Source organism: Dioszegia hungarica, assembly GCF_025882075.1.
Source record: "Dioszegia hungarica strain PDD-24b-2 chromosome Unknown MKK02contig_16, whole genome shotgun sequence".
In the NCBI taxonomy this organism is placed as follows: Eukaryota; Fungi; Basidiomycota; class Tremellomycetes; order Tremellales; family Bulleribasidiaceae; genus Dioszegia; species Dioszegia hungarica.
Genome location: NW_026515773.1, coordinates 2138844 through 2160493, shown reverse-complemented (window position 1 = coordinate 2160493; position 21650 = coordinate 2138844). Strand labels below are relative to the sequence as shown.

General features: G+C 57.5%; 10 protein-coding genes across 10 annotated transcripts; 7 read left to right on the top strand and 3 right to left on the bottom strand.

Annotated features, from left to right (window-relative positions):
* Window positions 1-263: 263 nt before the first annotated feature.
* On the top strand, window positions 264-694 carry MKK02DRAFT_18224 (dolichol-phosphate mannosyltransferase subunit 3; the record flags this gene model as incomplete). Its single annotated transcript, XM_053085913.1, has 2 exons — window positions 264-389; window positions 533-694. The coding sequence occupies 2 exons, from the start codon at window positions 264-266 to the stop codon at window positions 692-694; spliced, it is 288 nt and encodes a 95-aa protein (XP_052944061.1).
* A 129-nt stretch (window positions 695-823) lies between these two features.
* On the bottom strand, window positions 824-1732 carry MKK02DRAFT_34796 (Snf7-domain-containing protein; the record flags this gene model as incomplete). The annotated part of the gene is made up of 5 exons (XM_053089019.1): window positions 824-904; window positions 974-1129; window positions 1186-1307; window positions 1390-1567; window positions 1622-1732. The coding sequence occupies 5 exons, from the start codon at window positions 1730-1732 to the stop codon at window positions 824-826; spliced, it is 648 nt and encodes a 215-aa protein (XP_052944060.1).
* Window positions 1733-2071: 339 nt separating this feature from the next.
* On the top strand, window positions 2072-5980 carry MKK02DRAFT_18107 (uncharacterized protein; the record flags this gene model as incomplete). Its single annotated transcript, XM_053085894.1, has 14 exons — window positions 2072-2114; window positions 2173-2306; window positions 2354-2583; window positions 2632-2720; window positions 2816-3162; window positions 3212-3450; window positions 3499-3638; window positions 3666-3886; window positions 3931-4095; window positions 4139-4703; window positions 4767-5110; window positions 5161-5239; window positions 5292-5817; window positions 5869-5980. The coding sequence occupies 14 exons, from the start codon at window positions 2072-2074 to the stop codon at window positions 5978-5980; spliced, it is 3234 nt and encodes a 1077-aa protein (XP_052944059.1).
* Window positions 5981-7129: 1149 nt separating this feature from the next.
* Window positions 7130-8002, bottom strand: MKK02DRAFT_38954 (uncharacterized protein; the record flags this gene model as incomplete). The annotated part of the gene is made up of 4 exons (XM_053090371.1): window positions 7130-7591; window positions 7628-7736; window positions 7786-7857; window positions 7983-8002. The coding sequence occupies 4 exons, from the start codon at window positions 8000-8002 to the stop codon at window positions 7130-7132; spliced, it is 663 nt and encodes a 220-aa protein (XP_052944058.1).
* Window positions 8003-8706: 704 nt separating this feature from the next.
* Window positions 8707-9585, top strand: MKK02DRAFT_38953 (uncharacterized protein; the record flags this gene model as incomplete). Its single annotated transcript, XM_053090370.1, has 5 exons — window positions 8707-8736; window positions 8792-9159; window positions 9214-9280; window positions 9324-9459; window positions 9515-9585. 5 exons carry the CDS (start codon window positions 8707-8709, stop codon window positions 9583-9585), a joined length of 672 nt encoding a protein of 223 aa, XP_052944057.1.
* A 164-nt stretch (window positions 9586-9749) lies between these two features.
* On the bottom strand, window positions 9750-11669 carry MKK02DRAFT_38952 (transmembrane amino acid transporter protein-domain-containing protein; the record flags this gene model as incomplete). Its single annotated transcript, XM_053090369.1, has 9 exons — window positions 9750-10223; window positions 10275-10385; window positions 10430-10588; window positions 10636-10738; window positions 10796-10906; window positions 10957-11046; window positions 11096-11283; window positions 11339-11413; window positions 11463-11669. The coding sequence occupies 9 exons, from the start codon at window positions 11667-11669 to the stop codon at window positions 9750-9752; spliced, it is 1518 nt and encodes a 505-aa protein (XP_052944056.1).
* A 651-nt stretch (window positions 11670-12320) lies between these two features.
* MKK02DRAFT_17294 (uncharacterized protein) lies at window positions 12321-15256 on the top strand (the record flags this gene model as incomplete). The annotated part of the gene is made up of 5 exons (XM_053085770.1): window positions 12321-12813; window positions 12943-13238; window positions 13286-14004; window positions 14053-15118; window positions 15182-15256. The coding sequence occupies 5 exons, from the start codon at window positions 12321-12323 to the stop codon at window positions 15254-15256; spliced, it is 2649 nt and encodes an 882-aa protein (XP_052944055.1).
* Window positions 15257-15518: 262 nt separating this feature from the next.
* On the top strand, window positions 15519-16991 carry MKK02DRAFT_38950 (uncharacterized protein; the record flags this gene model as incomplete). Its single annotated transcript, XM_053090368.1, has 2 exons — window positions 15519-16005; window positions 16039-16991. 2 exons carry the CDS (start codon window positions 15519-15521, stop codon window positions 16989-16991), a joined length of 1440 nt encoding a protein of 479 aa, XP_052944054.1.
* Window positions 16992-17329: 338 nt separating this feature from the next.
* MKK02DRAFT_34795 (S-adenosyl-L-methionine-dependent methyltransferase) lies at window positions 17330-18375 on the top strand (the record flags this gene model as incomplete). Its single annotated transcript, XM_053089018.1, has 5 exons — window positions 17330-17386; window positions 17441-17830; window positions 17862-18101; window positions 18138-18272; window positions 18319-18375. The coding sequence occupies 5 exons, from the start codon at window positions 17330-17332 to the stop codon at window positions 18373-18375; spliced, it is 879 nt and encodes a 292-aa protein (XP_052944053.1).
* A 1877-nt stretch (window positions 18376-20252) lies between these two features.
* MKK02DRAFT_38948 (uncharacterized protein) lies at window positions 20253-21609 on the top strand (the record flags this gene model as incomplete). Its single annotated transcript, XM_053090367.1, has 3 exons — window positions 20253-20358; window positions 20405-20659; window positions 20705-21609. 3 exons carry the CDS (start codon window positions 20253-20255, stop codon window positions 21607-21609), a joined length of 1266 nt encoding a protein of 421 aa, XP_052944052.1.
* Window positions 21610-21650: the final 41 nt, after the last annotated feature.

The following is a 21650-nucleotide window of genomic DNA, read 5'->3' as shown; positions in this document are numbered from 1 at the left end:
GTAGAGGTACGAAGGATGAAGCTGTGTTGCTCAGCGCTCCGTGGAAAGAGAAATGCCATCTTGGCACGCACGGACGTCAGCATTCCTCACAGCTGGCCAGCAAAGGAGACAGCGCTGCAAGGACCCAACCCTCCATCACACCTCAATCTCCAAAACCTTGCCTCCGAAAGCAGATACGAAGACAGTCATAAGCTAAATCTGGACTTCTTGCAATATATAACCCTCCCCCGACTCTCCCCCCGGAAAAATCAGCACACCGCACTATGACGCGAGCAACGCGCCAGCTCACAGTCGCCATCCCCCTCGTCCTCCTCTACCTCCTCATGCTCCTTGGCGTGCTCCCCGCCCCTGTCGTATCAGAGCAGACCGCGTCAGCTATATTACCAGTCGTAAGTGATACGTTTCCTCGGTCTTACTACTACGTAGGAGGGATTTGTAGCTGATCACATATTCTTTCAACTCCTCCTCCCACCGGAACCTCTATACCTCACTCCTACTCCCCGCATCACTCAACCTGAAATCACCTCGACAGATCCCCTTCTGGCTCCTCGTGTCATTCGGTGCCTACTCCCTCTCGTCCCTCGGTCTCGGCCTCTTACGGTTCCGCGACTGTCCCGAGGCGTACGAGAGTCTACTGGCGGAGATCTCGCAGGCGAAGAACGAGCTGAGGGATAAGGGTGTTAGTGTGGACTAGGAGCTATGGGGGAGCAGAAAGACGTATGCAGCGTATGTTTTCTGAGAGGCACTGGGGCACGCAAAAAGAAGCCTGAGAATACTGGTACATGGTGTATGGGTAGGTGTACAAGAGAGTCCAGCCGGCCGGCTATGAGCTGAGCAGCTCTGCCATCTCTTTCCGCATCCGCTCTGACTCTGCTTCGTCCTCGTCCTCGTCCACCTTTTGAGCCTGTCCGTTAGCCCGAGCCAGCCATGCCCCACACTCCGAGAGGGGCGCAGGGACAAAGAGAAGACGTACAGGTAATGCCCCACCGACACGCCCAGCCTGCCCCAGCTTCCCATCTGTCAACTCAAACAGCACCTTATCTACCTCCTCATCTGCTTCCTGTTCCAGCTCCTCATCGTCATTGACCGAGTCGAGCGTTTCTTCCATCATCTCTTCCATGATCCCAGACTTGTAGGTCAGCTTGAGGCCTATCGACGGACATGTCTCCAGAGCCAAGGGCTCACCTTCATCATCTCCATGCTCATCTCGCGCATCGTAGCGTTCAGCTGAGGGAGTTTGATGAGCTGGTTGGTGGTCTTCATGATCTCGGTGGACTTCTGGAACGCCCCAGTGACTTTGACCATAGCTGCGATAAGATCAGTATCTCCTCCCATGATCTAAAGCAGCTAGCCAGGTACTGCGACCTCTCAGCACCAAGGTGGACTCACATAGCTGATGCTGTAGCTGCATCTGTATGCTCTTCATCCTCGCCTGACTCGACATCAACCGGTCCTTCTGCTTGTTCGCGCGTACCACCTCCCGGGCTAGTATCCGCGCAGACTTGACGTCTCCCTTCTTGGCCAGTATCTTCAGCTCCGAGCGTGACTTCTGGGTCTGCCTATCCAGCTGGAACGTATGAGCTCGCTTCCCATTCACGCCGAGACCCATTCTCCAGCTCACATTCAAAGCCTCCCTTTCTAGTTGTCTTTCTTCCTGTCGCAGCTTCTGCTGCCATGCTCGGACTTTCTCTTCTGGGGTTGGTCCGTACACCCATCGATTGATAGACTTCATAGTTGATGGCTGAAAGGAGCGGAGATAGAACGTCGAATGTCAACGTTGTCGCGGACGGAAGGATCCCGCTGATCGAGTAGATTTCGTTCCTCTTCTGATGATTCCTCTCTAATCCTTGATATGCGATTCAGTGAGAAAGGGTCGGGGAGAAGAAGCTTGGGTGATATAGGATGATATAAGTCAGATGTCAACAGTGCATAGCATAGGTGGCAAGCTCGAGCTCTTTACCCCTCCGTCATCGATCCGGCCATCGCCGACGTGACGGACGCGAAGCTCCTGTTGACGAAGCTCACCATCAACTTTCTTTCTACACCAGACATATCATGTCATGAGCTCAGGATGTGGCTCTTGACAGTCATAGGGGCTGTACATGGGCAGCTCAGTAAGCTGTCTTTCTCACCAACGACCCGCTGAATCTGGAGTTAGGGCTCACGAGCCAGACTTCACCTTCGCCCTCGAGCAGGACAAGACCTACTCTATCGGCAAGCATGCGAAGTGCGACATCGTCGTAGCGGACAAGCGGATCCGGAATAAGGCTGGGGAGATAGTGGTCGGAGATTGGAATCCGCTCTATGTGCGTCCCTCTTTCCTCCTCCGGACCCTGCGCAGCTGACTCTGCAGCGCACCACACCGCCCAGAATCACCTTCAAGGTCGAGCCGAAATTGAACGGCGCGTTTCCAGCGTTCGAGACCCTCACGCCTGTCGAAGGCTGCGTAGGGTCGCTCGATTTGGAAGACTATGAGATTGTCACGGTAGATAGGCAGGGCGTCGAGCTGTCTGATCCGGACTATCCCGGACTGGGGGCGAGGTTGGAACAAGGGACCAATGGTGGGACGGGACTCTGGTTCTTGTGAGTATGGGCACGGGCGATTCAATTAAGAAGTAGCTGACTGGACAGTGCGCAGTGGAAGGACATGTTTATTCAGTATGACGGCCTGAAGGACTGCTCAGACGCTGAGGATCTCAAGGCGACAATGCTGAAGTATTGTACGTTATTCGAAATTCGAGCCCGGTCTAGCTGATGCAGACAGGTATCCCATGGTCACCGACATTTGACATCGAGACCGACCGTGCTGCATCAGCCCACCCCGACTCCGTATGGACACCCCCAACTTACGTCCTCTCGCCAACGTATCAGGCCTCGCAGTCCTGCAGCTACGCCGTCTGCTATGGCGTCCGTATCCTCACGCCCACGTACCTCCGCGCTCTCCTCGGTGCCATCGCATCGAGCTGGAAACAGGTCGCGGACAGCCAAGACAGCTTTACATTCCCGAACGAGCTCGCCGAAGAGTTTCAACCGGACTTTGACGCCAAGCTGCAAAAGTATCGACGGGGCAAGCCAGACAACCCATTTGGTGCTTGGCTACCAGATCCTACGCGGCGACAGATGTTCGCAGGTTGGAATATCCTGTTGTTGCGAGGAGATGTTGTGCGTGTGACACATTCCAAAAGGCAGCTCCAAGAGCTGACATAAACAGGCTCCTCTCGAGAGACGGTGGCTCAGAGCTATGGGTGCAACGGTCGAAGAGCTCAACATCATTACGAAACCTCTTCTATCGTCCAAAGACTTCACATCGCGGATCGCAGATTGGGTCCAAGAACTCGATGCGACAGTGGGCCGACAGAGGGGGATGATACTTCACTGCGGTACTGTCAAGGAAAACTGCGCCAAGTTGAAAGTCAATTTTGACAGCGTCATAGCCGCTCCCTTGAAAAAGTAGGCTTCCCGTTTCTACCTTGTCATTTGCTATAGCTGATCTCTCAGCCTCGGTATCGTCTTTGCTGGTGGTAATCTCTGCTGGAATGCCGTCACTGAGGGGAGCGTGCAGGGCTACTTGGACAGAACCAACCCCGGTCGTCCCTCAGCTGGTCCCAGTGAGGCTGCCCGTAAGTCTGCCAGACCATGTAAGGTGGCTGCCAGCTAACTCTCAGCGCCTGTCGCTGCTCGGCGCTCCAAATCTCCCGAGAAGCCACGACAGCCCCCGCCTGAAGCAGCACCCGTCACCCAGCCCTCGCAGCCAGTCAAGATCCCCTCGACCTACCCTGACGAGTCGTCCGGTCCTCCTCAAGCTGGACCAAGCAACTCAGCTCAGCCTGCCGAAACAACAAACGGCGGTGCGCCTGCTCCTGAGTCGACTGCTCCTGCCCGAAAGGTGAGCGCATTGAGGGATGTCTCCGATCTTGGCTGATCAAGTAGGGGCCACTCCGAAGACGAGCGAGAACGGAGATTGACTTGTTTGACGATCTCTCCCCTTCATCATCGGTGAATCTCACACCGCCGGACACGGGAGGCTCTGCTCCGAGGAATGAGACCATACCTCTCCCCTCTGCCGCTCAGCGGCCTGTCGATTCGCAAAGCTTGGTAGGTTGACTCCTGCAAGACTGCGGATACAGCTGACTCATAGATGCCTCCTCCTATCCAGTCCGGTCCACCCAAAGTGTCCCGCCTGAAACGTCGAGCTGCCGAGACACCCTCCCTTTTTGACTATGACGACCGCGCGACCCGCGAGACGCAAGCGAGCCGGACCCAGGAGACTCCAAAGGAGATCCGGGACCTGTACGAAGCGACCAAGCGGGGCGATGATGTTCCGTCACTCTCGAAAAGGAGCCGGGTGGTCTCTGCCGGTTCTGCACGAGGAACAGACGACGACAGCCTCAGCTCTGCTATCGCGCCGGCTAGTCCGCCATCAGAAGGATCGCGGGCGAGGCGACCGATCGTTGTTGATGGGGATGGGGATGGGGATGTGGAGATGGAGGAAGAAGAAGCGCCGGAGCACGAGGATTTTGTTCAGAAGACATTGAGAAGGGCAGCGGCGAATCGGAAAGCGGGTCGGACGCAGTCAGCCCTCCAAACCGACCGAGATCGGGATCGGGCGAGTATGCCACCTCCGTCCCTCGTCCCTGCTCAACGGAGGCGGTCCCCCTCAGAGGAGGTCGAAACCGTCGAACCTGCCCAGTCTAAGCGTGCCCGTCTCGCCTCGCCCGAAAAGCCTGCCGCCGCCGCGACGACCAAGAAGTCCAAAGCCAAAGCAGGCGGGAAGGGCGACAAGGAATCCAAATCCAACGAACCCACCACCGACCCCGCCTTCCTCCTCGCCGTCTCGAAGTCCCGCTCCAAAAAAGCCATCGACGAGATGGACAAGGAGTTCAATAATCTCAAGATCCCGAAAGCGGCTCTGAGGGGTAAACAGCCACAGCAGGTGGATCTGGAGAAGATGTATGTCCCGCCGGACTATGGGATTGTGGAGGGATTCGGGGATGATATGCGTGGGAACTTTATACAGGTCGTCAGGAAGGATTTGTTCAGGAAGGACGGGGGGCTGAAGGTAGTGGAGAGGACGGATGATGGGAAGCCGAATTATAAGAAGTTCAAGAAGGTGAGCTGAGAGTTATGTGGTCGCGCGGTACTCGAGCTGATGCGGTACAGAAGGAGATTATCAGGAGGGAACCGTTACCGCTGGTCCTTGTAGGACCTACCAATATGGACGAGGACGATATTGGCGAGGGTGAGCTATGTTGTTCCCGATGCATATGGCGAGGACAAGCTGATATCTCTAGCATACTGGCCAGGCGCAACCGGCAGACCCAAATCCCAGTACTCTCAGTCCCAAGCCCTCAACGGTGAAAACCAAGACGAACTCCCTCTCCTCCCTCGCGCCCGAAATCGCCGCCTTCTCGCCGAAGACGACGAGGACGAGGACGAGGACGGACCCGGCCCGCTTCCCATGGCATCAACGAATCGGCGTCGCGGGGTCGACACCCAAGCCTCCTCCTCCGCTCTCCCCGCTCGGCAAGCACAACGCAGGGGAACGCGGGCATCGAGCGTCATTAGCGAGGCGGGTTCGGTCGGCTCAGCTGCGCCGCCTGCTCGGGGCCGAGCTGCCGCCAAGCCGAAGCCCGCGGCGACCTCGAGGGGCGGAAAGAAGCCGCCGACTCTTCTGGAAGAAAGCGATGAGGAGGAGGGAGTGATGTTTTCTGCGTCAAACTCGGGGGCGACTCGGGCGGCGACGGGCACGGGGACGGGGACGGGTAGTAGTCGGCGGACGAGAGGGGATGATGCTTCGGCCTCGGCCTCGGCGTCGGCGTCAGCTTCGGTGTCGGCGACTGGGAGAGTGGGGAAGGCGGCGCAAGCTAGCAGTAGCGTGACGGTGGGGAGGAGGAAGCTGCTCGTTGAGGAAGATGATGAGGATGATTCTGGACCTGTGAGCTTTGCAGGCCTTAGCTTTGATATGCCGGGCACAAGCTGACACGTCAGGTAATTAAAGCTGCAACGAAGAAAAGGCGGATAGGATAGGATCGACCAAGGCATAGACGCCTCTGCATATAGCAATACGCATAACCATGCACGACTGACAGTCAGCTCACTTCATGCTGATGGGGCTGATTGTCATCGCTGGCCATGTCGACTGGTCCTCTTTCAAGCTGCAGACTGACGAATGGGGAGTCATGGTTCGGAGACGAGGGAATGGATCTGGCGCGGAAAGCTTTCTTCGGTGGGGCGGCGCAGGGATGCTAGGTCTCTGGACGTGAGCAGTGCAGGGATGGGAGAGAAGGAGTGCTGGAGCAGCTGGGGGAGGCTGGAGTCGCTGCTCGGGCAACGGGGGGACCACGGGATACCAAGATACAGGGGCTCATTTGGTGAGTACGTCCACAGCTCCTTTCGGCGGGGATGTAAAGGAGAAGCTAATGTTTAGGTTGATCTACGCACAAAGCACCGCTGGTTCAGCTGGATGGGTCCTACCGAGATATCCTTGGGAGATCAATATCCTGCAGGACCTGTGCTAGGCCACCACCGGCCCTCGTCCGGCGCATTCATCAATCGCATCAGTCCCGCCGGCATCCCTCCATCCATCATCCCCGCACATTTACCAACATCGTCTAACGTATCCTTCCGGTGGAATAGTACTTCCCAGGCATACGTCCTCGATGCCGCTGGCCTCCAGCTCCCGGGCTCAGAGAAGGAGAGCGGTATGAGCAGACTTCCGTGCAGGACCATTGATGCGTCCGGACAGGGCTGGACAGGGGGCGGGCAGGATGGGAATATTGAGGAGGCGGATGGTCAGCGTGTACTAGCGCCATGAGGTCCACAGGGACGGGTGAGACGTGGACATGGGCTGACTTAGAGTATAATGGAGATTGTACTGTGTGGGTAGCCCGAGGGTCATAGTACGGACGGGGCATCCTCAGCCTGCATTCAGGTGCCTGCTTGCTTGTGCTTCACAATCGTTAAATGTCTTTACATTGTCTGGTCTAAGCTACGTCATCTATCTGTATATACAAGGTCAAGCTAGCTCATCGCGTCCTGAGACCATGGGATGCGTCTTCCCAGAGCCACCCTCTCCTCCCTGCTGTACGCACCGCCCCCTCCCCAAAAGCCTCCTCTCGTCCCGCTCTCCCTACCACGCACTCTGCTGCTCCCTCTTTCGCCTCCCCAGAATGACCCACACCCCGACATCCCTCAAACCCTGCACCGCATACTCAGCCACCACCCCCGCCGCCATTCCAGCATCCATCACGCTCGTATCGATCTCGTACTCGCCCACCACCTTCCCTTCGCCTATGCCCGCACCCCTGGGTCCGCCCGTCAGCCTCAACACCTCATCGTCCATCTTCATCTCCATCAGACTCGCCTCGTCCGATATAGTGCCTCGGGCATGACGGGTCGCCTGGTCGCTGAGCACGCGGGCGACATGGACGGGCGTCGCGCACGTGAGGATGATGTGCATGATCGCGAAGGTCTTGTGGAGGGCGAGGATGGGTGCTAGGAGGGGCCGAGAGGAGTGGGAGAGGGTCGTTGGGAGGATGTAGATGGGCGTGCCGGGGATAGGAGGATGGAGGGAGGAGAGAAGAGTGCTTGTCTGCACTTCAGCGGAGGGGGCGGGTAGGAGGCATACCATTGCCGCTCGGACTTGCTTGTACCGCTCCGTGCCTTCCTCATGAATGGCCGAGACCGCCTGATTGAGGGGATGAATGTCCAATACCTTCGCATTGGGGAGTAGCTCGCTATGCGTCTCAGCGACTATCAAGGGTAAACGTCTGTGCAGACACTCACACCAACGCCTTGGCGACGGTCAGCTTCCCAACTCCGGGATAGCCATTGATGATGATGATCACGCCCGCCATGCTGGATGTGTCAGCCATCTTGACTATCTTGCCCACCGCTGCAGTGCGTCGTATAACGCTCGAAGGATGTGGTCCGCAAAAGGAAGACTGAAGGCCGAAGCTCGGGCCTAGGAATCGATCACTCACCTGCTTTTGCCCGCAAACATGCTGTCCTTATGGGCTCCGAACGCGGAGATATCAAAGGATGTGTGTAATCGAGCTGAAGGGTGCCTAGAAGCTGCCCTGGAGTGATCGTGATGTCAAGGCGGAGTGGAGGAATTGGGTGATGGAGGAATGAGGAGATCAAGCGGGAAATCTGCCCTCATCTCGACCGTCAGACGCGACTCCCCCTCCGTTCCGGCATAGCAAGACATTGATGTCTCACCGCTCGCAGGATGACATGAAGTGCGGATCATGAAGCGCGCTATCACTCGAAGGACCTGTCTTGTATTAGTAGGGTTGCTCAGATAGGCTCTCAGGCACCCGCGGGCGGCATTCCCGTCAAGCTCGGACCCCACACAGCTCCCCACACCCACTCAAGACCCGCTGCCGCACGCGGCGCCGCCGCTGCTGACGTGTTTCAGCGCGTTTCAGAGTTCGGACTGCCTCGGAATCCGGACCCGACCGGAATGGACCGGAATTCCGATAAGCTGAGGATGCCGTTCCGTCCCGTAATTCGGCCGAGATGGATCAGCATGATGACGTTCGGGTCATCATCGCGAGCGCGAACAAAGTGGAGGAGAAATTCGTCTTGAAGCTTTGTTTGTACCACTTGTCTTGCTCAGCCTTGCCACCTCTTGCCTACCTCTCAGAAGAAGGATCCTCTCACTCCACTACAACCACATCAAGTAAATATCAATAACCGACCAAAATGCCTGGCCACTTTGAAGAAGTCCGAAAGGTAAGTCCACCGCGCATTTACGAATCTGCCCCGGCATTCCTCGCTGACATATCAGACCACCGGTCTCAAGAAAGACGACCAAGGAGCCTACACCCAAGCGGTCTACAAGGGAGGATTGCAGGGTACCGCTCTCGCTGCGGGCCTCACGATTCCGCTTCACCTCTTCCTCCGCCGCAGGCCGCAGTACAACGCCATCCCGGTGACCCTTAAAGCGCTCGGCTATGTCGTGTTGACTATACCGTGCATCTCGATCGCAGCGGAGAAGGCGGGCGAGGCGTTCATTAGGAGTACATGGACGGGAACGGGAAAGAATGAGTTGGATAGGGACGCACAGAGGGCGGCGATGAGGTGGGACTCGCTCGGGACGTGGCAGAAGGCTCAGGATTGGGGATCGAGACATAAGTGGGGGTTGATCGGGGCTGCGTGAGTTGAACGTCCCGATCAAGTGGCCAGAGGGGATAGATGCTGACTTCCCAGATGGGCAGGCTCAATGGGTATCTCGTTCGCCTTGGTAGCAAGGACCCCGCAGACCTTCTCTCAAAAGGTGTGTCATTCGATCATTTCAGAAGCTCAAGCTGACCACATAGCTCGTGCAAGCACGTATGTGGGCACAAGGCCTGACAGTCGGCACCCTCATCTCCTCGGCACTCATCGCGGGTGTGACTACTACCGACAACAAGGTGGTTGAAGGGAAGATCGACCACTCGTGGGCCGACATTCTCGGTAAGTCCATATCATCCGATCAGTATGACAAGGGGACAGCAGCTGATCTCTGCAGAACAAGAGGGACAGATGAAGAGGTCTGACCTGGACAGGATCAGGGGCACGGTCGAGAAGAGCAGAGGATAGATGTAGCTCATGCAGACCTGTTCGATACTCTAGCGGCGAAGAAACGAATATCAGCGACCGGACACGAGCTCCGAACTTCTGTGACACATCTATCACTCATCCCCTATGACTCCTCATGGCAAGTAATCGATTCCTAGAAGTATGACACTCAGACAGTATGACACTCAGACTGGCGGCCCGTCCAACTTCTCATCCCCGACCATCCCGGAGCACACCGCCCCTACAACCGCAAACACCGCCGCGAACACCGCCAAGATAACCCAGCTCAACCTCCATCTTCCCTTTCCAGTATGCCTTCCTCCCTCCTCGAACACTGCACCTGGTGTCGTCCGGCGCCAGCCAAACACCCTAGCTCCGGACAGAATAGGCAAGAGCACTAGAGTGATGGCACCAAAGTAACAACCCTGAAATCCCTGGATCGACTCAAAGTGGCGTACGAAGAGGGAGCAGACGGTGAGTCCACCGAGAAGTGCGAGACGGATAAGCGGGCGAAGGAAGGTCTTGAGGGGTTCTGATGGGGTGTATCGAGAGACTGGGCGGAGTGGAGTGCGGTTTCCAAGCTCAGGGTGAGAGATATCAAGGGTGGTCAGAGGGCTGGAGGGATGAAGACGGAGGATAGAGAAGATCGTGTCGCTCAGCTGAATCGTAAGCTACGTTTCTGATCGCTTGATCAAAGGTGGCAAACTTACAGGGCGGATACCAAGGGGAATCTTAGTCAGTGGCGTCAGGCACACCATCCAGACCGCAATCTGCCGTAGAGCCTGGGGCGTCTGACCATAATGTACGAGATCTTTGCTGACCTGATCGTCAGCCTGGACCCTCGACCAGAGAACAGGGAGCTCACCGCATCAGACACGTCGCGTCCGTACATCCGATAGCCTACACACCCGACCGTAAGGTATATGACCGTGCAGATCCCATACGAGACGTGAATGGCGTCATAGGCTTGTTGCGGGTGGGCCATATCGTAGATGAGGTTAGGGATGAGCTCGTGCCCTCCAAACTAGTGTGTCAGCTGATGAGCTATTCAGTCAAGGAATGAGCACTTACGGATGCGAGGAGAAGACCAAAGGCGACGATGGCTTTGGCGATGCCTTGCGAAGGGACGAGGTCGGTCGGTGCGGAGTGAGCGAGTGAGCCGGGGGAGGTGTCGCTGGATACATGTCAGCGCATCTTCCGAAGACGTGACGCTGGAGAGAGACGGACTCACCTAGTGATACCGGTGTATAGCAACACGCAGACAAGGGTACAAATTGCCGTGATTCCCAGGCCGGACGTAAGGGAGAGGTATCGCAATGGGACGAATGTAGTGGGCATGATCCTAGCTAGGTGTCAGCGTGTCATCCGGCTGATTGAAAGAGGAAGACCTACACGAGCAGTCCGACAATCTTCCAGTCGTTACTGCTCCGCCAGGGGAGCAACACATTCAGCGTCTCCGAGAACAGCACCATCAAGCCGACACTGCCGATCAGCACACCTCCTATACTTCGGGTTTGAGGGGACCACTCACGCCCAAGACCCCACGCCCCATAGGAACAACACGTTGACCGCCCGCCGAACATTTGGGCCAAGTCCGATACTCATGATTTCCGTAAAGTTGCGAAGACGCCGATCTTGCTCAATCACGCGGACGATGATCTTGAGGCTGGTAATCAGCACCTTGACATCGCTTAGGGAGAAGGAGGGGCAGAAGGGGGCCTGACGTGATCATTGTGACCATACATGCTGCAGCAAGGAGGAGAGGACCGATAACCCAGCCGAGGTGGGCGATGGCGATAGGGCACGAGAGGAGACCTGTACCGAGGAGATCGCCCAGCATGTTGAGAAGCTGAAGACTTCAGTATCAATCAAGTCTGACGAGCTCTTGACAGGCGTACCGTCTGGATGAAGGTGCTCTTCCCTGGCTGATAATCCTCTAGACCATCATCAGGGCGTGATATCCCCGGTGTGGGACCGGGGTTGGGTTCATCAGGCTTCCATGTCAAAGAAGCTGAAGAGCTGTGTCGGTCGGCAGAGAGGAGCGCTGTATTCTCGCCAACTGCTGTCTGGCTAGAGCCGCTCGAGCTGGATTCCCGCAGGGCCATGACAAGACTAGTAAGCGGAGCCACAGGGCGAATGAATCAAGAGGGGGATGAAGATAGATCAGAGATACTGGTATTACGATGAGTATTTTAGCATGCTTCGGCTGGAGGACGTCGTGTGTATCCCAAGCCCTCCTTTGAGCGGCTGTGGTCCAGTTTAGGTTGGCCCTCATCGCCGCGGTCATCGGACTTGCTGTTGAGACGTTGAGATTGGGCGGGCGGGAGCCTCGCATCCAGCGAACCCAATGTGCTGGTGTTCGGCATACAGAACCCATGATGATGTACACTCGGCCTTCCGCGGAGATCATTGACCTTAGCGCATCAAGGCGCGCGGGGTCGTGGCAGTCGGCGAGCAGGGTGGCTGAGGCGACTTTGGGATTTTCTGATGACATGAGGAGGTTCCTTACGCTTTGATTGTTCATGATGCAGTCTCAATGCCTTGGCTCGGTTTGCGATAGCACGGCGTCCAATCGGCGTCGTGGACGCAGGCCAGTCAGAGAAGCAAGGTAAGAAATGACAAGCTGCGCAAGGTCCTTTGAGACACCGCAACAACACATTCCTCAACTCAAACATCCACCTCTCTCTTTAGTGTACACCCATCACAACCCAGATACTCTACGTGCCCTACAGCCGCAAGCAGGGCTCATAGCAGCGATGGACGACCTCCTCGACCTCAACTTCACCTCCCCCTCTTCTACTCCCAACCACTCCTTCCGCCCTTCCTCCGCAAAACCGTCCACCTCGCTCGCATTCGACAACCTCTCGAAACCCGCCGGCATACCCAACTACTACTCCGGCACCGGTATCTCTCCCCTCCCGTCTCGCTCGCACACGCCTCAGACTGCTCCAGTACCCCAGCTGGCGCGTCTAGGTCAGCCACCAAGACCGACAAGCGGGTCTGGGGATCGCGCGGCCAAACCGTCAACTCCAGCCCTCCAACCGCCGACGGATGCGTTCAGCTCGTTGCTCTCCCTCGGACCGTCGAGTGGGAGTAATGGGAAAGAGAGTATGGCGGAGAGGGCGAGGCGGCTAGATCAGGAAAAGCGGGATAAGGAGGAAAGGGAGAAGAAGCAGTTTGATAATGGGGATTTCTGGGACAAGTTTGGCGGGGGACCGGCGAGTCAGCCGGCTAGGAGCTTGGGAGACGGTACAGGGGCAAGCAGAGCCACCGGAGGCTTTGGTGGCTTTGATGATCTGCTGCAGCCGTCTGCGTCGAGCTCGTCGACCCGGCCGGCGCCCTTCATCGCGCCGACGCCGGCTACAGCACCGCCCAAAGCGTCAAAGGGGACATTCTGGGATATGGAGGCGAGCCTTTCGTCCCCGAAACCAAGCTCAACTTCGTCCAGGGCGTCGCTTGCTCCACACGCGCCTCAGCAGATCTCAAGCAGGACGACCGCTCCTATCGACCCCTTTGACTTTGACCTGCTCGGTGGAGGGCCTTCAACATCGTCCACGAGCTCGCATCACACGGCGATCGGTCCCAGAAACGGAGCGAGCTCTCCAGCAAGGGGAGGAGGTGATGATGATGTCCTGGGAGATCTGGCCAGGCCGACACCGACAGCGAATACATCTGTGAGCTCGAAGATGCTGTTAGAGGTGCAACCGAGCTGACTATTCAGTCTCGCCCACCTCGCGTCACCACCCGCCCATCCTCTCCCCCACCTCATATCGTCGGCCAGATCGTCGAGATGGGCTTCTCTGCCGCTCAGGCTCGTGCGGCACTTGCCAAAACCCCTTCCGGGCTGGACGTGTCCGCCGCCCTCGAACTTTTACTCGGCGCGGGCACTACCTCTCAAGCGCAGGACACGGGTTCAAGCCGGGATCATCCGCCCGAGGATGAGGATGAAGAAGAGGAAGACTTTATCCAGCGCGAGCGGGAGCAGCGGGAAGAAGCCGAGCGGGAACGACGTCGAGCTCGACGGGCTGGTCCGTCTCGCGATGCCATATCCGCTCGGTCCAAGGATGAGATCCGCTCGGCCCATACATCTGGAAGAGGGACTCCGGAACTGGGGGAACAGGCGGAAAAGTATCTCGCACAGGCTAGTGAGATAGGGACGAGCGTACTGAGCAAGGCTACGTCGCTTTGGGCGACCGGGAAGGAGAAGGCGCAGAAGCTGTATGAGGAGCAGAAGAGGGCGTATGAGGCACAACAGGCGGCCAAGGAGGCTGGAGAGGCCAGGAGCGGGAGGGAAGCAAGGACAGGTGGTAGGGAAGTCAGGGATGGGAGGCCGAGGTGGATGGTAGACGCGGAGGCGAGCGGGGCCGAGGGGGAGGAAAGGGAGGAAGGGGCCGGAGGCGGTTTCAGGGACGATGATGATAGTGAGGAGGAGCTACCTGCGTCTAGGCGGAAGACTGGAGGGAACGGAGCGTCCAATGGAACGAGGAGGCCACCATCACCGCCCCAGGAGACATATCGATCTGTCAGGGAGCGCGCAGACCTGCTCTTTGCCGAAGAGACTCAGCCATACGTCCCCGCATCACGCCGAAAAACACCTACTCCCTCGGCGCCGACCTCGGTCCCATCGAGACCCGCTCGGGCTGTCACCTCTGCCCCGCCCGTACTGGTACAACGGCAGCTCGTACCCGCTTCCTCCACCGCTGTCGAACGCGCAGCCGCAGCCAAGGCGAAAGGGAACGGCCACTTCAAGCTCGGCCGCTTCTCCGAATCCCAATCATCCTACACTTCCGCAATCTCCTCTCTGCCGGAAGGCCACCTCCATCTCGTCGCACTGCACAACAATAGGGCGGCATCCCGGCTCAAGCTCGGTCAGTCGGACGGCGCGATCGAGGACTGCGGGATAGTCCTCGCTATCATCGGCCCGTCATATCACCCTTTCAAAGAGGCGCAACTCCCTCCCGAGTACGCCGACGTCAAGCTCGCCGAGTCGATGGGCAAGGCCCTGATCAAGCGGGCGCAGGCGTACGAGATGGGTGAGAAGTGGAAGAAGGCGCTAGAAGATTGGGAGAAGGTCATGGGACTCGACGCGGTATTTTTGGGAGCGGGCACAGCTGGTCAGGGGACCAAGAACATGGCGGCAGAAGGAGCGAGGCGGGCGCGGCAGATGCTGGATGGTGGTGAGCCCATCAAGGCTGCTCCTCGGCCCAATGGGAATGCCGCTCGCGTACCGCCAAAACCTGCACTCAAGCCAGCAGCTCGGTCAGCACCTTCCACCTCGGCACCCTCGACGGCGGTAAAAGAGCTTCGGCAAGCCAATGCCGCGCAGGAGAAGGAAGATGCGGAGCGGCTTCGTCTGAAAGATGCCGTCGAGTCGAAGCTCCTCGCTTGGAAGTCGGGCAAGGAAACGAATCTCCGAGCACTGATTGCGAGTTTGGATACCGTGCTTTGGGAAGGGATCATGGGTGGCGTCAAGGTGGGGATGCATGAGTTGATCACCGAAAAGCAGGTCAAGATCCGGTATATGAAGGTGATTGCTAGACTGCATCCAGATAAGGTGAGTCGGCTTATGGGTCAAGAGCTCGTGGTTCGGAGAGGAGAGTCATGCTGATCCTTGTAGTTGGATGTGAAGAGCACAACGGTCGAGCAGAGGATGTTGGCGAATGGGGCTTTTGGGACGCTGAACGAGGCGTAAGTTCCTATCAAGACCGTCGCTGATGGACAGGTGGCAAGCGTTCCAAAACGGCCCATGATCAGAGGGACATCAGTCTAGCGTTTGTAGCGATCTGCGTGATGGTCGCCGTCCTTTCACCCAGCCCAGGGGAGATGCTGATGCCTCCTTTGTTTAAGCACCGCCTGCGCTTATCACTGAACTAATCAATCGCAAGCGTGACCTTGTTCAACAGCAAAACCCACCAGAGTACCAACACTGAACACTAACGCCGATTCAAGCCAATATGCAGATTCACAACCCCTTCGGCCCTCCTGTTCCGGTCCCTCCCCCTCCACTGCCTGCCGCGTCGTTGTACACGTCCCTCATCCCCGGCCCCTTCATCCTACTCCTTCTCCTTCCCTCGATTCCGCTCTTGCTCTTCTCGATCGGCGCCCGACCGCCAGATACATCCGCCCTGCCCTTCAGTATGACCGAGGTCTTCACCACCGCAGCATTCGTCAGTATCGCGGGAGGCGTGGTGCTTGGACTGGTCGTCTGGCCCGAGATGGGCAAGGATTTTGGCGGATGGCTCGGCGCGAGTAGCGGGGCTGTGGCGCAGGGACGCGGAACCGGCGGGAGGTCGGGATGGTGGACGATGATACGGTCTGGGATGGGTGGGAAGGCGCGCTCGGCAGGTCAGGGATATATGGCGCAATCCTCTTCCCAGGCGGGTCAGGCGCAGTATCAGCAAGCTGTCGGAGTTGGGCGTAGGGTTGCTTCGGCAGCGAAGAGTGAGTGTGCGATTGGCTTGAGCTGACGAACAGTACCTAAGACGCAAGCTGGACGTGCCGCTGCAAGACTGTACGCTATCCGATCAAAGTTTATTCATCTTTACAGTCCTGCTCGAGTCCACACGCCCACCGCACTCGGCATCATCGTCCTCCTCCTCGCCGTCCTTGTCGTCGTCGCTGGTAACCTCATCAGGGGGATATACGAGCTCGACGGGACGTCACCCCCGTCCTCAAGCCAATCAAGAAGCGGCGGGAGCGGCAGACCCGAGACAGGGAGGGACGGCTCGGAACTCACCCCATGGGTCATGTCGGAAATCAAGAAACGGCAGTCCGAGCTCAAGGCGGGCAAGACGCCGGACCAGACGCTCGCTCGGTTCAAGAAGGAGGCAGAGGGGGAGAAGAAGCAGATGAGAGGGAAGTTGGAACATCTGGGTGCGGTCAAGGGGAAGGAGTATCAGGCGAAGAAGGAGAAGGAGCGGGCGGGAGAGTTGAAGATGTTGCTGAAAAGATTGGAGAAGCTGGGGTTGACGACGATAGGCGTGGAGGGCGCGGATGTCGTGAATGCTAAGGTGCCGGGCAGTGAGAAGAAGAAGGCGACAGGCGGAGAGGAAGCGGGAGACGACAGTGGGAGCAAGGAGTCAGGCGAATACGGAGACGGCGGAGCGGGAAGTGAGAAGAGGAAGTGGATTTCGTGGTACAAGAGGAGCGGGGACAAGCCGGTCAAGGAGAAGGAGAGCGTACCCTTCAGCGAGAAGTTCAAGAAGGCGCTGATCCCCGTTCCTCTGAGTTCGGTCACCGCCACCAGTGGCTTGACGAGGGAATCAGCGAGGAGGGATCGCGAGTTGCTCATGGCGGGTGGGGGACCGCCGGTGCCAGCCAGAGGTCCAGGTTGGGAGGTGGCTGATACCCCGGCGGCTGGAGCGGCTTTGGCGCAAAGTGCGAGCAATGCGGAGTCTCTGGCAGCGAGGATGAAGGCTGGGGGTTAGATTCTATACCTGACGACTTGATACCTCAGCGATGCTTGTAGCTGCATCGTCCACCACAGCACCTGCCACATCAGCTCTTCAGCTTCGGGCGCACCAGCCGATTCGGCCGATCGGCTTTGTTCGGCGATGCAGGTTACGTTACCCCGGTGGAGGTTGCCCCAGCGTGCCCCAGGGGGCCAGGACAAGCGCGTATTACTGCTCGAGTCGGCTCCTTCTCACTACTGTACATCTACAACTACAACTGTGTATAGACTGACGTGATCTCGGTAGACTCACTTGACGCGAGAAATCTGACATCCAATTCCTATCATATCGCCCTACCCATCTCCTTCCCCATCATGAGCAACGTCCACGCTGTAGCCGCCAGCGGCTTTGCCTCGGGCACGAACGAGAAGGTGAGTTATGTATCAGGGCCGACCCTCCATCATTTGTCATAGCTGAGGTATCAGTATGATCGCGTTCGCCCGTCATACCCAGCTGGATCTCTCAAGCAGGTATACGACCTCTTCCCGCAAGACGTACACGAGCGCGGACTAAAAATCCTCGAACCAGGAGCGGGGACAGGTATCTTTACGCGCCTGATGGTCGCTCCTCCCACCGACGAGTATCCCACATGGAACATCGACACCCTGGTCGCCGTTGAGCCGTCTGAGGGTATGCGAGAGGCATGGGAGAAGGGGCTGGAGAAAGTCGCGCCGGGCTCGAAGAACGCCAAGATCGTTGACGGGACATTCGATGACTTCTCCAAGGCGTCCGAGTTTGGGATCAAGGAGGGTTCGGTGGATCTGATCATCATCGCTCAGGCATGGCACTGGTGTCCGGATCACGAGGCGGCATTTGTGAGTGCAAACGAGGATGAGCTAACGCCAGACCGAAGCAGCCAAGTACCTCTCACCCAATGGCATCTTTGCCTTCATCTGGAACCTCGAGTCGGGTAGTGTTCCGTGGCAGATGCGTATCCGGGAGCTGTACCAGCCGTACGACCGAGGAACACCTCAGTACTACCGAGGCTGGTGGCGCGAGGGGTTCAAGGCGGCTGCGTTCGGCAAGAACTTCCAGGATCCCGAGGAGAAGCAGGTGTCTTGGTACCGCACGGTCGACGATCAGAGCGTGAGTTCTCGAGTTTTAGCTGTGCTAACGGGCTAGTCGATAGAGAAGATCATGACCAAGTCGTACCTCACGGAAGCCTATCTTCAGGGTGAAGAGCGTCAGAAGTTCATCAAGGACTTCCAGGCCCTACTTGACGAGGCGGAACCGGAGAAGGAGTACGTGGACAAAGAGGTATGTTGCTCGTATACAGCAATGGTGTGTGCTGATGATTCCGCAGAAGGGCACGTACAAGTGGAAGTACGATACTGACCTTGTGATTATGCGGAAGAAGTAGAAGGCTCTGCCATGCATCTAGGTTGTCCCGGGGATGGGCGGATACTGACTACAACCCGGTACTGGGAGCTCACCTGCCTCGGTTTCCCTTGCCGAGAGGCGACCACCGCAGTATTGGCAGACTAACAGCTAGGACGTGCACGCTGATCTCACCTGTTTTGCCTTATCGCACCCTGCAACACGGTCCTCTTCTGTCCGGATTGGTCGTCCGAAACCCGAACGGGTTAGGCTGCCCACACACTGCTCGCACCCAGATACTGGCGCCTAGATCGAAAGAAATCAGTCGCACTCTCTCGTCACCTCCGCTCATCATTCAGAGTCAGGCTCCGCGCCGAGTCCGCTGTGAGACGTGCCGCTCATCCGCTCCGATTTGCATCGAGAATACAAATTGTGGCGGAGCATGCCGGTGACAGTGCCCCCTCCAGGTATTCCCAACTGATCCCACCCGCTTGGCAGTCGATCAGTGATCTCATCACATACCTATAGCTCAGATGTGAGACTCGGCACCGTCGGCAGGAGACAGCCTGCCTGCTCTCATGGGGATATCAAGACTAGTATAAGGTGAGACACTATCGGTGACAACGACCGGAAGTCTCAAGAGGATCTGAGCCATTGCCGCTTGTAGACGGTTACTAGCCTGGCGCTCCTCACATGCTCTAGCGTTCTTCCGACGTTATCGGTGACTAGTACCGGAGGTCTCAAGTGATCGCCGCTGGCACTGCGCTCTTAGGCTCCCTTGCATATGGCTGAGACCAGCCTTGCCAGGAGGAGCGCATCAAGGGCTCCGAAGCAGCTTCAAGTAATAGGGATAGACATAATTCCGGCCCAGGCACCTCTTGGCTGGCCGCAAAGAAGCTAGAAGCGCTAGATGATCTCTGCAATCGAGTATGGCGGTCCGGCAATCAGGCACCTCCAACCTTGTTTGAGGCATGCTATCGGCATATGATTGCGGTGCTCGCCTATCTTATCGGAGCTAATAAGGCTATAGCTAACGAGATATCAGTAGGCAGCGATAAAGTTCCGGGCAGACATGGTCCGATCAACCAAGAGAGGCATTCAATGATGCAATTGATTTTCGAGCAAGCTCTAATAGCCGCTTCCCGCATCAGCTGGGCGTGGGGGCGCTAACAGCTGCGCTAACCCACTTGCGTACTCCTTATCGTAAAGCGATTGTGGGAATCACGTTAAGTTCCGGCTTGAATCTGCGGAAGTTTTCAGTCGGGTGTCTGGGCTATGAGCTTGATCCCAACTACGTCGATGGCGCTGGTTCTGCGGATCTTCACCGAACACACAGATGGTTGTGGCTCGGTGTGGCTCCTTCCCGCTCTGCGCCGGTTTCAGCTTAACGCCACCTTTCGGAGGTGGGGAATGCCGAGAGAATGATGTCAGGCACGGGTCTAACCGGATTCCGGCCCAGGAACGCCGGGGGTTTAACCTTAATTATCCCGGTCAGCAGGCGCAAGATGGAAGGAATTTTACGTCTGAATGCGGCCGGAAACTCTAAATCCTGACCCAAAGCGGAAATTGTCCGGATTTCCAGCTGGCGTCCGCCTTTTTACCTGATGCGGTCAACATTCAGCATGGCGATGTCTTGAATCCTCTTTGTCTGCCTTCTCACTATGGTCCGATGCTAGCCGGAGATCGTGGTCGGATGCGGTGGAGACGAGGCGGGGGCTTGCAAGCCTCGTCGTCGATCTGCACGATTGTAGCTTTTCTCACACCTCCGAGAGCCTGTCACCATCAGGTCGCAGCGGTCCAGAACATCTATAACTTCTACTCATCTCCAGGCTCATTCCCTCCTCATCCTTGTCTCTAACTCCCGTCTGCTTCTAATATCAACATCTCCTGTCTCACCACAGTTTCCATTCCTCAACCAACATGTCTCGCCGCGACCCCACCCACCCCGCTTCGCTCCTTCCCCTCTCGAGTCACAACCGCCAACTGGTTCACTCGCTCAAGAACCGAGTACCCGCATCTTTCTTTGGTGAGTAGTATCACTGCACTATGCATGAGCATCAACTGATGTCCAGACTTTGTCGCCGATGCCACCTCATCCGTCATCCGCATCTCCAACGATGACGACCTCAACACACCTCCCCTTACCCCTTCTTCCGACGTCGGCTCCGACAAGTGGTGGGAGACTGCAGAGGAGGGAGATGAGTTGCCGGAGTTGTCGGACTACATCAGGGGATTGGCGGCGCAGAGCAACGTTCAGATGCCCACTCTGAGCGTCACCCTCGTCTACCTCAACCGATTGAAGTCCAAGTTGCCCACTGTTGCTACTGGTAAGTCTTATCTCTGCATGCCCTTAGGACTTGGCTGACCTCCAGGCATGACCTGCACTCGTCATCGGGTCTTCCTTGCCGTCCTCATCTGCGCCGCCAAATACCTCAACGACTCGTCGCCCAAGAACATGCACTGGCAAAAGTACGGCCGGTTCTTTGCGTCGGCCGAGGTCAACCTCATGGAGAAGCAGCTCCTCTACCTCCTCGACTACAACCTTCGCGTCACCGAGGAGGACCTCTGCGCCCAGCTCGGTCCCTTCTGGCGGGAACAACAGGCCCCCCTCCCCACCTCGATTTCCACCCCCATCATCGCCACCCCTTCCCTCCACAACCTCCGCCGTGCAAGCGAACAGGAGCTGTCCTCCCCCTCCACCACCCCGCTCAAGGTCAGCGTCAACGCCATGCGCAAGTCTACCTTCCAACCCCACCCCACCTGCATCAGCCCCGAGTCACCCGCCGGCCCATCACGCTGGTCCAGTCGGTACGGCAACAACCTCGACGCTGTCTCCCCCAATGCCCTCCCTTCCCGCCGTTCAACATCCCTCGCCGTCTCGGATGCCTCCCCCTACCACCTCGCTTCCCCATCACGGCGTCCATCCCACCTCTCCATCACCCCTTCATCCTACTTCCACCAACTCCACCTCGACGCACCTACACCCGGGCTCGCGCGGCGCGACTCGATGGACTCGCAAACGTCGGCTGCCTCGTCCCTGGAGGACGCACCTGGTACCCTCGTCACGTCTACGTCTACCGGCCAGCTCGCCGTCTCACATCTCGGCCTTCCCCGCAAGGCATCCTACAACGCACATCCCGGAGCCATCTACATGGTCAAGGCGGACGAGGAATCACCACTCCCTTCACCTACCGGTCTGCTCAAAAAGCTGGCCCAGCGCCACTCTACCTCTCTCCGTTCGATACGGCAGGCAGGATCCAAGGCGGGTTACATATAGCGGGGGAGGGCGAATAGAATTTAGAAGGACACTCTGGTAGT